This window comes from Poecilia mexicana, unplaced genomic scaffold (assembly GCF_051168715.1).
Source record: "Poecilia mexicana isolate PSO_F unplaced genomic scaffold, ASM5116871v1 scaffold_11, whole genome shotgun sequence".
Taxonomy (NCBI): Eukaryota; Metazoa; Chordata; class Actinopteri; order Cyprinodontiformes; family Poeciliidae; genus Poecilia; species Poecilia mexicana.
The window spans coordinates 20,918,555-20,930,785 of NW_028263380.1; the positions used below are offsets into that span (position 1 = coordinate 20,918,555).

Sequence of the window (12,231 nt, forward strand, 5' to 3'; positions counted from 1 at the left end):
ATTTGATAAGACCATCAAAAAGTAGCGGATACGCTGCAAAAACAACATTTTACCAAACATTTATGTCTAGTTTCAAGTGCAAATATCTTAATACACTTGAAATAAGACAGAAGTAACTTAAAGTAACTTTTCAGCAAGAATTAGGAGCTTGTTTTAACTCAATATTTTTTGTAATATTGATAAAAAGCCTGTTCCACTGGCAGATTATTTCACTTAAAAAACAAATTTTTCACAAATTATAAGTGAAAACAATTTCCTAATGAAACAAGCACTACAGGCAATATTTATAAATTATTTACTTAATACAAGCTCCTGTGTCTTGCTGATAAAGTACTTATAAGTTATTACACTTGAAATAAAACAAAACTAAGATATTTGCACTAGAAACTAGACAAAAACATACTTGGTATGATTTTATTTTTACAGTGTACGGGGCTCATTTGAAAATGAAATATTTTTCAATAGCTGGCATACGTTGTATTTTTTCATGCTATGTAACATTTGCGGCTCTAATCAAATTTTATTTAGCTGGACTGAGCAAAAATGGCTCTTTAGATTATAAAAGTCACAAACCCTTGGACTAGGCCATTCTAAGTTCTGGCTATGTTTAGATCTAAAGCATCCCACTGTAATTCTGTCTGCATGTTTCATGTTGTTGTCTCAGTTCCAGCCTAGTTTATCAGCAACACTGGTTTAATTTTTTAAATCTACAACATTATAAAATGTTTGTTTCGTCACCTGGAGTGTTCTTGTTGCCTTGTTTACCCACAAGCCCCCGGGCCCGGATCACCTCCACGTCCAGCCGCTCCTTCCTGTAGACCATCCCGATCTGGATGTCCCCTGATCAACACACAGCCGCCATCAAGCCTCTTTCAATGAGCTTCTAGACACAGACAGACACTTCCTGCAGATATTTTTATCCTTACAGCACCTCATCTATGGACGGCAAGGAGTGACAAAATTAAATAAATAAATATACCATAAAATATATACATGTACATATCCTTTTTATTAATTAAATGTATCATAAAATAATTAAAAACATCCTTAAATAATTAAATATACCACTAAAACTATATCATGAAATTATGAAATATGCAATTCAATAATTAAATATCCTATAAATATTTTTTAAACAATGAATTTAAATAGTAAAAAATTATGTTTTAAAGAAAAACTTTTCTTTAAACACATTAAATTACATTTATATATTTCATGTTATATTTATTTATTATTTACTTAATTTTGTCACTGCTGGCCCTCCATACTCATCAACTAAGACAGATAGATCCTCTCAGAAACTAGAAAGAATGAGAAAACAGAATAAATACTGCAACATGTAAACAAATAATTATTCTATAGTTTTAGTCACAGAATAAACGAAGAAACATTCTCAGCACTAAAAATAACCAAGAATTTTAATGAAATTATTTTAATCAACACGTAACTTTAAATCCACCCTTTCCAAACTAATAAATGAGTAATTGACAAAAAAAAGTAAAACTTTTTATGGTAAAAAGTGGAAATTCTGATATAAATAACTAAGTATAGATGTGAATGACTGCATGAGGATGATGTATGATTGAATGAATAAATTATGTTTAAATATTGATCATTGATACCCATGGGGGGCGTGGCCAGCGTCTGGCGTCCAGCCAATTGGCCGGGACCTAATCCCTCTAGGAAGCCGGTGAACTGCTTATCTGACGCCAACTTCACTCCTGGAAATATCAGACTGACGAGACAAACAGGCAGGCATATTAATATTATTAGACATTAACAGCTCTCTCATTACGAATATGTGAAAAACTTATTTGATATTCTGGTAGTAACCTGTAGTGTCATGCAAAAAAATGCGAAATACAAAAATGTTAATATTTTGGCTGGAATTCACCTCATGGTAGTGCAAAACTTTATTAAAAAAACAGATTTTTTTTACTGATGTGTTTCAATTAAGCTGATTTATTTACGTAATTGAAATTTTATGGCAAACGGAAAATACAAACCTGTCCAATCAGAGAAATATCCAGAGTTGGGTAATAACTGGTTACATTTACATGAGTAACTTTTTTTTTAGTTTACCTTTAAGAGTATTTTTGCCACGCTGTATTTTTACTTTTACTTGAAGTATTTCTGCTCTTACTTGAGTAAAATTTCTGGCTTTTCTACCCACTGAATGAAAAACAAACATGTTTTAACCAGAAATTCACCAGACACAGACACACACCTGAAGTTTTGGTTAAAGTTTCCAAAGTTTTTTATTGAAAGAAACTGATTTGGAAACATTTTTCTTTTGTCTGATTTTGTTATTATTTTTTTGGTTACTTATGTAAATTATTGTCATTTTTGTCCTTAAAAGACCAAAACTTTTCACTTTACTGTATATTTTGGTCTGTCTGATGATATAATTTTTAAATATTAAATGATTGATAATCAGTGAATCAATAGCCTTTTAACAACATATTTTTTACTTTTACTTGAATAAAATTAGTGCTACTCTTGAGTATAATTTTTGGGATTCTTTACCACCTTTGGATATATATACCATCTACTCCAGCAGATGGCAGTGATGCACATTAAACTTTTATTGTCAACCACCATAAAAAAAAGAAGAAGCCCAACCAGCATTGTGACACTCAGTGGAAATTATGTATAAAATATGTTAAAATGGAGGTAGTGTGATTTTTTTTAAAGAGAAAGTGACAAGAACAAAACAGAAGGAAACAGAAACGAGTGTTGAACTGAAAAGTGCGTACGCTCCGGGTTTTGGGTCCTCAGCGTCCGGATCTCGACTCGGCTGTCGGGTGAATCGAGATTTAAACTCGATGGCCAAACCGGTTTCTACGCTCCTCTGGACAGGAAGTCTTATCGCTTTCTTCTTCTTCTCCTCCTCTGAGAGAAACAAACGAAAGAGATTGAAGACAAATTTGGATGAGTGTTTGGTGGAAACTGATCAACAGTTAGGCTGTAGATCTCCTGCAGGAGCTGATGGAAACACTAAAAACTTGTTCTGGACTGCATGAAGTGAGCTAACATAAAGCATCTGAAATGTATGGCAGCTTGTTGCAGATAGGAAGATAAAAAAAGGAAATGTCTGCCAAAAAACTGAGCTTAATCTAAAAAACAAAAAAAAGTTGTTTTTTTTTAGAAAACATGGCCACTTCAAAAATGTTAAATTTTACTAAGTATTTTTGGTCTAGTATTTAGTGCAAATCTCTTAGCACACTTGAAATATGGCAAAACTAACTTACAACTAACTTTCAGAAAGACATCGGCGTTTGTTCTAAGTCAATAACTCCTTAACCTTGATGAAGAAATACTGGTTTCATTGGCAGATTCTTTCACTTTTAACATGGGAAAAATATTCTAGATGGAATAATATGCCAGTGGAACTAGAACTGGTTGCTAGGTAACGGGCTGGGCTTGGGTGGGGTTGCTAGGTAACAGTTTTAGTGCCCCTTGCCAGTGGAACTAGAACTCTTTCATCAGTATTAAGCAATTATCTACTTAAAACAAGCCTTTATAACCTGCTGAAAAGTTACTTATGTTAGATTTGTCCTACTCCAAGTTTACTCTTGCTCATTGTTCATGGGAAAGAGTAAAATAAATCACAATATTTTTGATTTTCTTTAAATGGAAATTGAGGTTGGCTTTAAGCCTATGATTTAAAATGACCGTAGTAGAAGTATTATGTTCTTCAAAGAAGAAATGAGTTACAACAACATTTAATTTCCTTTTGAGATCAATAAAGTATTTTTGAATCAAATTGAATTGTTATATCAGGTAAAAGAGAATCTATTACATAAATAATTATAAAAAGCAAAAAGGTTCTTAAATGTTCTCCTGTTTCCACTAGGATCTGACTTCCTGTTTGTGAGCTTTGACCGAACTGGGACCGACCCTCTGGGTTGAGCTGGGACGCGCTCTGACTCTTCTTTCCCAGTCCCACCATTCCCATCATCCTCGCTCCGAAGCTGGAGCGCCGCTTCTTGTCGTCATCGTCGTCGTCGTTTCTTCCTAACGAGCAAATCTCTCCTCCGACGCTGGAGGACTTGGTGAGAGGAGCACCAGAGGTAGATGCAGCTCTGAAATAAAGCAAAAAATATTTCTATCGGTTATAAAAAAAAAAAGGTCAAATAAACCAGAGGAGTGGAAGACTAACAGGACTGAGAGGGATAAAAACTAAATAAATAAAAACACCAGAAGCTGGGCGACATGAACACTGCTGAGGGCAACATGCACTGCAAAATCACAAAATCTTACCAAGTATTTTTGGTCTAGTTTCTAGTGCAAATATCTGAGTACACTTTAAATAAGACAAAACTAACCTACAAGTGACTTTTCACCAAAATGTCGGAGCTTTTTTAAGTAAATAATTTAAAAGGTACCAGTTTCTCTTGTAACAGGACATTTTCCCATATTATAAGTGAAGTAATTATATGTAGAACTAGAAGTTTTTCAGAAATATTAAGTAATTATTTACTTAAACTGACTTTTAAGTTAATGTTGTCTTAGTTCAAATGTACTAAAAATTTGCACTAGAAACTGAACCAAAACTATTTGGTAAAGTTTTGTGTGTTTGAAGTGTAAACTGCACAGGATTCTTACTTTTCAGACTGTGCCTCCTCCAGCCCTTCCTCGATTGATTCACTCTTATGGAGCTGAGACTCGCCCTCTGCTGCTCCCTCTACTTCCTGTGCCCCCTCTGAGCCGCCGCCCAAATCCCCTGATTGGTCCTCCACAGAATCTGCCTTACTGCTTCGGCCAATCAGAGGACAGGATGGCAGCATGCAAATGGAGAAACATGCAAAAAGATGGCAGACGAAAACATTCACATGCAAACATCGTCAAAAAATAAAAAACATGCAAAAAATAAATAAAGCGAAACTTAACACATAAAGCAGGCAGAAGAAAAAGAAAAGACGACAGATCTGAGACGGACGCTTAGACGTTCCATCGATCAGGGCTGCAACTAACGATTAATTTTTAATTTGTTACTCTGATTATTAATCAGTTAATCACGTTTTGAAAAAATTGGTAAATTCTGCAAATTTTTCATTTAACCAACCATTTAAGCTTTTTTATATACAATATTAGAAATGCATAAGGAAACGCAAATAAACAAATAGTTTAATTAATTTTGTAAATGACAACAAAAACTTTCTATTGTTGAAATTGTAACATAGCATTCCTTTAGTGCACGCTATCTATCTATCTATCTATCTATCTATCTATCTATCTATCTATCTATCTATCTATTAACTGCTCAGAGTCTGTTGTTCTGTCAGCAATTGGCCTTTTTTGAGTCTGCGTACTCCAGTTAACGATTAGCCTATTATTAACTTAATTGACAATTATTTCAAAAATCGATTAATCACGATTAATCACAATTAATACAATTAATTGTTTCTGTCCTATATTAACTTAATGTATGAGAGAGTAAAGCAAATTGAAACTTGTCCACATTTTGTCACGTTCCAACACAATCGCAACCTTTAATGTATTTTCTCATGATTTTAGTGACAGATTTGATCAGAATTAGCTTTACTGGCTAAATTTAAAAAAATGTTAAACTTTAGATTCATCTGACCAAAACTGCTGGTGACAAACTGCAAACAAGATTTCTTCTGGATTTTTTCTTGCAGTTCTTGCTCACAGGTCAAAATTTAAAAGGTTACATTTAATTTAAAAGACTCAGAGCAAAAGAGGCTAGCTGCAAATTTGCATCAACATGTTCATATTTAATTTGTAAAAGAATGTGAGAGCTATAACCTAATAAAGAGCACTGATCGTTTGTGTTATAAGATGACAAAAAGAGGCAAACTTAATGAAAATGTTAATACTGTGAGGCTGGTTCCTGGCTTCTCACCTGATCTTGAGGGCGGTTCTGGTTTCAGACGCGTTGGACATGGCAGACACATCGCTGACGTCGCTGTCTGACGATTTAAAGGACAGGCTGTCCCTCATCTGAGGACAGAAGACGAGCAAACAGGCGAGTAAGGCCGTGACATCACAAGCAGTTGGTTTGGATTGGTGTGGGTTTTACCTTAGTGGGGTCCTTCATCACACCTGCAGAGACACAAGAGGAGGATCAGTTTAAAATAAAAATAAAAATGTGGCACAAAATGTTAACATGGGATCTTATTGTGAAGCATCAAAGTTTAATTTAAAACAGTAATGTTCAGGTTTGTCTCATGTTAACATGAAGTTGTTTTTGAATTCAGAATATGCTCTTTTGCAGTGGTGGAAACACTTCCTCTAGTGTGCTAATAGAGCAGCTAATTTTTAGCTTAGCGTTTTTGCTAGCTTTGAAAACTATTGGCACATTTAGCTTCCCCTAATCTCCTCTAAAGTGCTTTTTTAAACTTTTACTTGAATATATTACGTTTTATTGACTGTCAGGATATTTTTGAGTAGTTAGATGTTTTCATTCATGCCGTTATTTTGAAGTGAGCGATGATCATGTATATAGCATTTTTATTTTCTCTCATGTTTATTCTGTACCCAGAATGCATTGCTGTTTCACAGGAAAATGTATAAAATGCACTTTCTGACCGAAGCCTCTCTGTGGTCAATCAGCAACAGAGTTGGCAAAACTCAGCAACTATAAAACTGAAAATATTGAGTGAAAGGTTGATAGGTGCTCAAAAACAAATTTGAAGCTGCATGTTGATATGTTGTGTCATTGACACATGGTGGGGTGTCAACATGGTTGAAATTAGCAGTTTAGCATTAGCTTCTACTAAATACCATGTTGTAGCACATTAGCGCTAATAGATCTAATGTTTATGATTAGTGTTGTAGGGTTAGCCCAGCAACCTTTTTAGTTAGCGGTGCTCATTACTGCTCTTATGTCTCTACCACAGAAAACAGGACTAAATTATCAGGGGTCAGACATTTTCAAAAACGAAGTAAAGAGGATGACTACTTTCAGTTTTTCATTCTATCTGTTAGACCAGAGATGAAAACCAAGCTTGAGTCAAGCACTAGAAAACTCTCTGAAGCAGCTCAAATCTAAACTACAAGCAGAAAGAAGCGACGTATCTTTACCTTCTCCACTCGCTGGCAATACGTCTCCTTCAAACGACAACAATCAATGAACAACAAAAACTCATGAGGATAAAACATGTATGAAATGAGAGAGCTGGGCTCGGCATTATCAGTTTCACCAATTAACACTCTAAAAACCACACTAGACACCAGTTACAATAAACACCTTTTCGGTGTACCTCAGAGCTCAGCTCTTGGTCCCATTTTATTGTCATAAAAATTGTATTTTGTGTCGTGTTTAGCTACAAGCCACTAATACAACAAGAAAACAATAATTCAAAAGGGTAATACTCACAGTGTTTTTATGACAATAATGGTAACAAGCAAATTATGGCTGACAGGTCTTTACCTGGAAGGTTACTAACAATTAAAGGGATACCAACTAAAGCAAACCGTGTCCTCTCCAGACTGCAGTGACTACGATCTAAACACTAGAGGGTGCTGCCGTACCATTGGGTGTTTTCCTCTGCTGGTCCTCCCATGTGACCTCTGCATTATGCAGAAAGAGACAGGTGATTGGTCAAACCCACAGTGACATCATTCAGGTGACCCCCTCTTTGTCGTCAACAACAACCCAAAGCTTCAGTTTACGAGCTCAGGGATCACCTGAACTCATCATCAGACCACCCTGAGTGGACTTGCCTTTTCTGGTGCCGCCAGGTGTAGCTGAGCGTCTCTCTGGGTCTGACACATGCAGACGTGAGGTGATAATGTAACAAACATGGACACATGAATAAATTAAGCATTAAATGAATGAACAGCATTGATGTGAGGAATGTGGAACATTCTAGCATTAAACTCCTGAATTGACCCTTTGCATGACGTCACGCTTTTCAGAAAATAGCCTCGCTCCGCCATAATGGATGTCAAAACAACCTGTCTGCATGACAAGGCCTGTAAATTTAATCAAAAACAGGCAGTCGGTCCCTAAATATCACTTGTATCTAGTTGATTTCACTGTAAAAATGATCGTAAAGTGCTAAAGACAAGCAGCTAACCAAATTTGTCATTTTGTTGCACGTCTTTTTTGCAGTAAACACTTTTACTGATGATTAATGTTCATATACTTACTAATCTTCATATATAAGATTAGTAAGATGCAATCAAACATTGTATCATGGAGAAGGTACATGTCTATCACTCTAGCACTGAATGTTTAGAGTCCCATGAACGTTCAGCAAACATTATCTATCATTTGCCAAAAGTCAAAATGAAACACCATTAGAGGTCTGGAGGCCGTTGTCTGTAGACGGTAGCTAAGGTTCGCAGACTCTTTCTTAGTAAGCCTGGACAGAATGCCACATCATCATGTAGCCAACCATATTTGAGAAAAACTAGTAAGCATCTCAGGGTTTCCCCTAGAAAACCTGCTAAGCTAAGTGGTAGAGGTGCTAGGACAGTCTGTGTTTTTGTGTAGAAGTTACAAAAATTCAGAGGAGCACAAGCAGACATCGAAATTTAAAATAATAGCATGTGAAGCTAACCTGCAGGTTCAGGTACGGCTCTACCGGTTCGCACCCATCAACTATAAATCCATCTTTATGCTCACAGACACTGGCGTATAACACAATCTATGCTTAGCCTGATGAGGAGCAAATAAAGCCTGGTGGCCCACCAGGCTTATAATACACTGGGGGAAACACTCCAACTGGATGTTTGTACGCTTTCTTACGCTCCAGTGTAAGGGGAAAAGTTGTTTATGACATTGGTATAAACCACATGGCTGGAATTCAGGCAAAGTCGACGATTTGATTAAATATGAGGGAGAAGTTATGGGTCGGTCTCTTAGCTAGCTATGTCCAATTTTTGTAAATACCACCATTTATGAGCCCCAACTAGATGTGCTACTTCCACAGACAAATCAGCTTGACTTGAGCAAGTAAAAGGAAGGCTACAAAAACAATCGCAGTCGCTCCTTTCAATACTCCCATCGTCTGTCGTGGCGCCGCAACACAATTAGGTGATATAGACGCAAAGGGTCAATGTCAGGCTACCAGCCCACAGAAATACACACCTGGAGTCTGAGGGGGTGGGGCTGGTGAGGGAGCTGGTGAAGGGGCCGGGGATGGAGTTGGGGGTAAAGTGGATTCAGGAGGTGGCTGTGGTTGTACGACAGGAGGAGGGGGCTGAACAGGAGCAGGAGGCGGGGCCGGGGTAGGTGCAGGTGTTGGAACAGAAACGGGGGCAGCTATAGGTGTTGGTGTGACTGTGGGTGCAGCGGGAGGTACAGGTGCGGGTGGAGGACCAGGGGTGGGTGCAGGCACAGGTGTGCGTACAGGTGGAGGAATGGGTGCAAGTGTAGGCACAGGTGCGCGTACAGGTGGGGGAACGGGTGCAGATGTAGGCACAGGTGCGCGTACAGGTGGGGGAACGGGTGCAGATGTAGGCACAGGTGCGCGTACAGGTGGGGGAACAGGTGGAGGGTGAATAGGGGTGGATGGAGGTGGATGAGCTGGTGGTCCCTGAATTCGTATCATTGGAGGAGGTTGGTGATTGACTAGAGGAGCTGTGGCTGTTGGTGCTCCTGCAGGTGGAGTGGCCAAAACTGATGAACAGCAGTTCAGTTTAAAGAAAGAGGAAACAAGAAGATGATCAGAAACAATGAGAGGATTAATGACAGCAAGACCAGCTTCAGAAGCTAACCAGTCACATGACCAATCACATCACTACTGTAGTTAAAACACAGAGAGGAGACATCGAGTTCAGCAGGTAGCAGAAGAAGAAAATGACTCCAGATCCTTTCCACTGAATTCACTCAACTTTGAGAATCAACTTCATTGATTAAAGGTGATCTATTATGCTTCTTTGAACAGGTCAGGATAGATCTGAGGCCTGCACAAAACATGTCCGTTAGTGTTTTTGCACAAAATCATTCTTAGATAATGAAAGTTTAGTCTGCTCAGTTGTGCCCATTTTGAGCTGAGGGGAAATGGCTGCAAACAGATGTGCGATTACACAACTGTGCGTCTTTGAAAAGCAGAAGTGGAGCCTCCTGCACAACCAACAGGAATGCAGTAAGTGGTGCCTGGATGGTAAGTCAGCAGCAGCAATCACTGTACAGCCCATACAGCCTTACTAACAGCCGACCAAACGTAATGAAGCTCTGCTTGGGTTGCTAGGTAACGGGCGGAACTCCGCTGAGGTTGCTAGGTAACAGCACAGTGCCTGTGGAATGTAATTTAACCTGAAGGTTTTTGAAACTGCTCATTTTCCAAGCACCAAAAACCTTGAACTTATTGCCAAAAAATGGCTGGATGTTTTTTGTTTTTACTCTTGAGCTGTTTTTAGAAGCAGTTGAGACCCAAATGGAAGTACAAGTGCAAAATATGAATTTTGCATAATATATCACCTTTAGGAAGTTTTTGGTTGCTAGTTACCAGCCAACAGATCCACCAGTTGAACACTCAGACATTCAATGCAGGTAAACCCCTGACCCTCCTGCATTGCAACGCAGCTAGGACTTCCCACAAAGCCCTAATCAACCCAATGACGTCCACGAGTGTTTTCACACACACACATCTTAATCTGTTCCATCTAATCGTCACTTTTATCCTCCATTGATCAACAACTACAGCTATGGCACAACGCTCTTCTTAAAGACCCAACACATACAGAGAATGTCTCTATTTCTAACCAGGTGCTGAAGTCACTACCTGTCTGAACACAGTCAAAAGGTTCTCCATCTGAAAGAAACAACTCAGCGTTAGGCTGTTAAACTACACTCAGCAGGATCAGCTGCAGAGAAAACACTCATTTTATAAAAGGTGAATCTATATGCTGCAGGACTTTAACATTTTTATTTATAGTTTGATGATTGCTGATGTTTAATAAGTTGTAAAATTTTCAAAGTAAATTTTTTTAGTGCTTTTTTTGTCCAGGTCATTCATGTAAATGAAATTTTAAAATTAATTTACAGATCAAATGGCCAAATAGGTGGAAACAAGCACATTAAGTATTTCTATATGTATTCAATTAGCACCAGAAATAAGGAGAAATCAGTTAAAATTGCTCATTTAGAAGCAGTAAAGAAAACAATAAATGAACTTTATCTTTGTTACACCAACAGATTTATTTAACCTCAAACTCTGTGGTTTACTTTTTGTTTCCTACTGTAGCATGTTGAGGGCCAACTGAATGTGATTTTACATCTCTGGATATAAATTTGATTGTTTTATAAAGTGTCTCAAGATGCATGAACTGATGCAGAATAAATTAACCAAATTAAAATTAAAAGTAGATAAATATCTTGAATGCAGATAATATTGATTATTATTAGCTGATTGGCAATAAGATCAGCTGTTCTCCAGTAAACGTACTTCGGTCCAGAGGTCCTTTTGGCGGGACAACAGGAAGCTGGCGTCCGCGGCGAAGGGAGACTGCCGTTCCGGTGGGACTCGTCATGTTGGATCCGACGCGAGCGTTAGCCCTGTTTTAAAAAAATAAAGTAAATAATAAGGCAATGGAGTATCCAGAAAATAAACTACAAACAAGAAATAAGGAAGAAAGGTCAAATGTCAATGTCTGATTAGGAACCATGCATTTGATTAGTAAATTAAAGACAACACCAATAATTAAAATTAGGGCTGCAGCTAATGATTACTTTAGTAATCGATTATTTTGACGATTAATCAATTAACTGGGTTTAAAAATTGGCACAATTGTTAAGATTTTTCATTTAACCGCATAAACTTTTTCTATGCAAAAAAAAAAAGAAAAACTACAATATTTGGAAATAGGGTTAGGGTTATGTGTCTTTATATATATATATATATATATATATATATATATATCTTGCACAGTTTTGGCATTTTTTTCAGCAAACTGTCTTTTTTGATTCTGTATGCTCCAATTAATGGCAAATCAATTACTAAATTAGTTGATGATTATTTTAATAATTGATTAATCGCAATTAATTGTTCCAGCCCTAATTAAAATAAACCAATCCTTCAAATAAATGTATATTATAATGTATGTACAGTTTTTCTGTCCAGTTTTTATTTGTGGACAGTATTTGTGTGTTTGTGTGTGTTAGAGGATTAAACAGCAGGTTGCAGGAAAGCCAAGCAGGCAGACGATAAATTCAATGTTTTCTCTCTGGGTTGCACACATGCATGGTTGCAACATAACCGACAAACCAAAACAACAAATCAAATGAACAAAAGGCAACGAACAAGTCAGGCT

General features: G+C 37.3%; 1 protein-coding gene across 1 annotated transcript in view; it reads right to left on the reverse strand.

Annotated features, from left to right (window-relative positions):
• Positions 1–12,231, reverse strand: part of rims2b (regulating synaptic membrane exocytosis 2b) — a 45,659-nt gene that overhangs the window by 2,622 nt on the left and 30,806 nt on the right. Inside the window, exons 25-37 of the mRNA XM_014984173.2 lie at positions 11,367–11,476; positions 10,704–10,733; positions 9,065–9,595; positions 7,693–7,734; positions 7,501–7,539; positions 7,051–7,077; positions 6,047–6,069; positions 5,870–5,967; positions 4,609–4,755; positions 3,901–4,085; positions 2,757–2,892; positions 1,623–1,735; positions 739–840 (exon numbers count right to left, since the gene is read on the reverse strand). Of these exons, the coding sequence (XP_014839659.2) occupies positions 739–840; positions 1,623–1,735; positions 2,757–2,892; positions 3,901–4,085; positions 4,609–4,755; positions 5,870–5,967; positions 6,047–6,069; positions 7,051–7,077; positions 7,501–7,539; positions 7,693–7,734; positions 9,065–9,595; positions 10,704–10,733; positions 11,367–11,476 (1,583 nt within the window). The remainder of the gene's footprint in view (positions 1–738; positions 841–1,622; positions 1,736–2,756; positions 2,893–3,900; positions 4,086–4,608; positions 4,756–5,869; positions 5,968–6,046; positions 6,070–7,050; positions 7,078–7,500; positions 7,540–7,692; positions 7,735–9,064; positions 9,596–10,703; positions 10,734–11,366; positions 11,477–12,231) is intronic.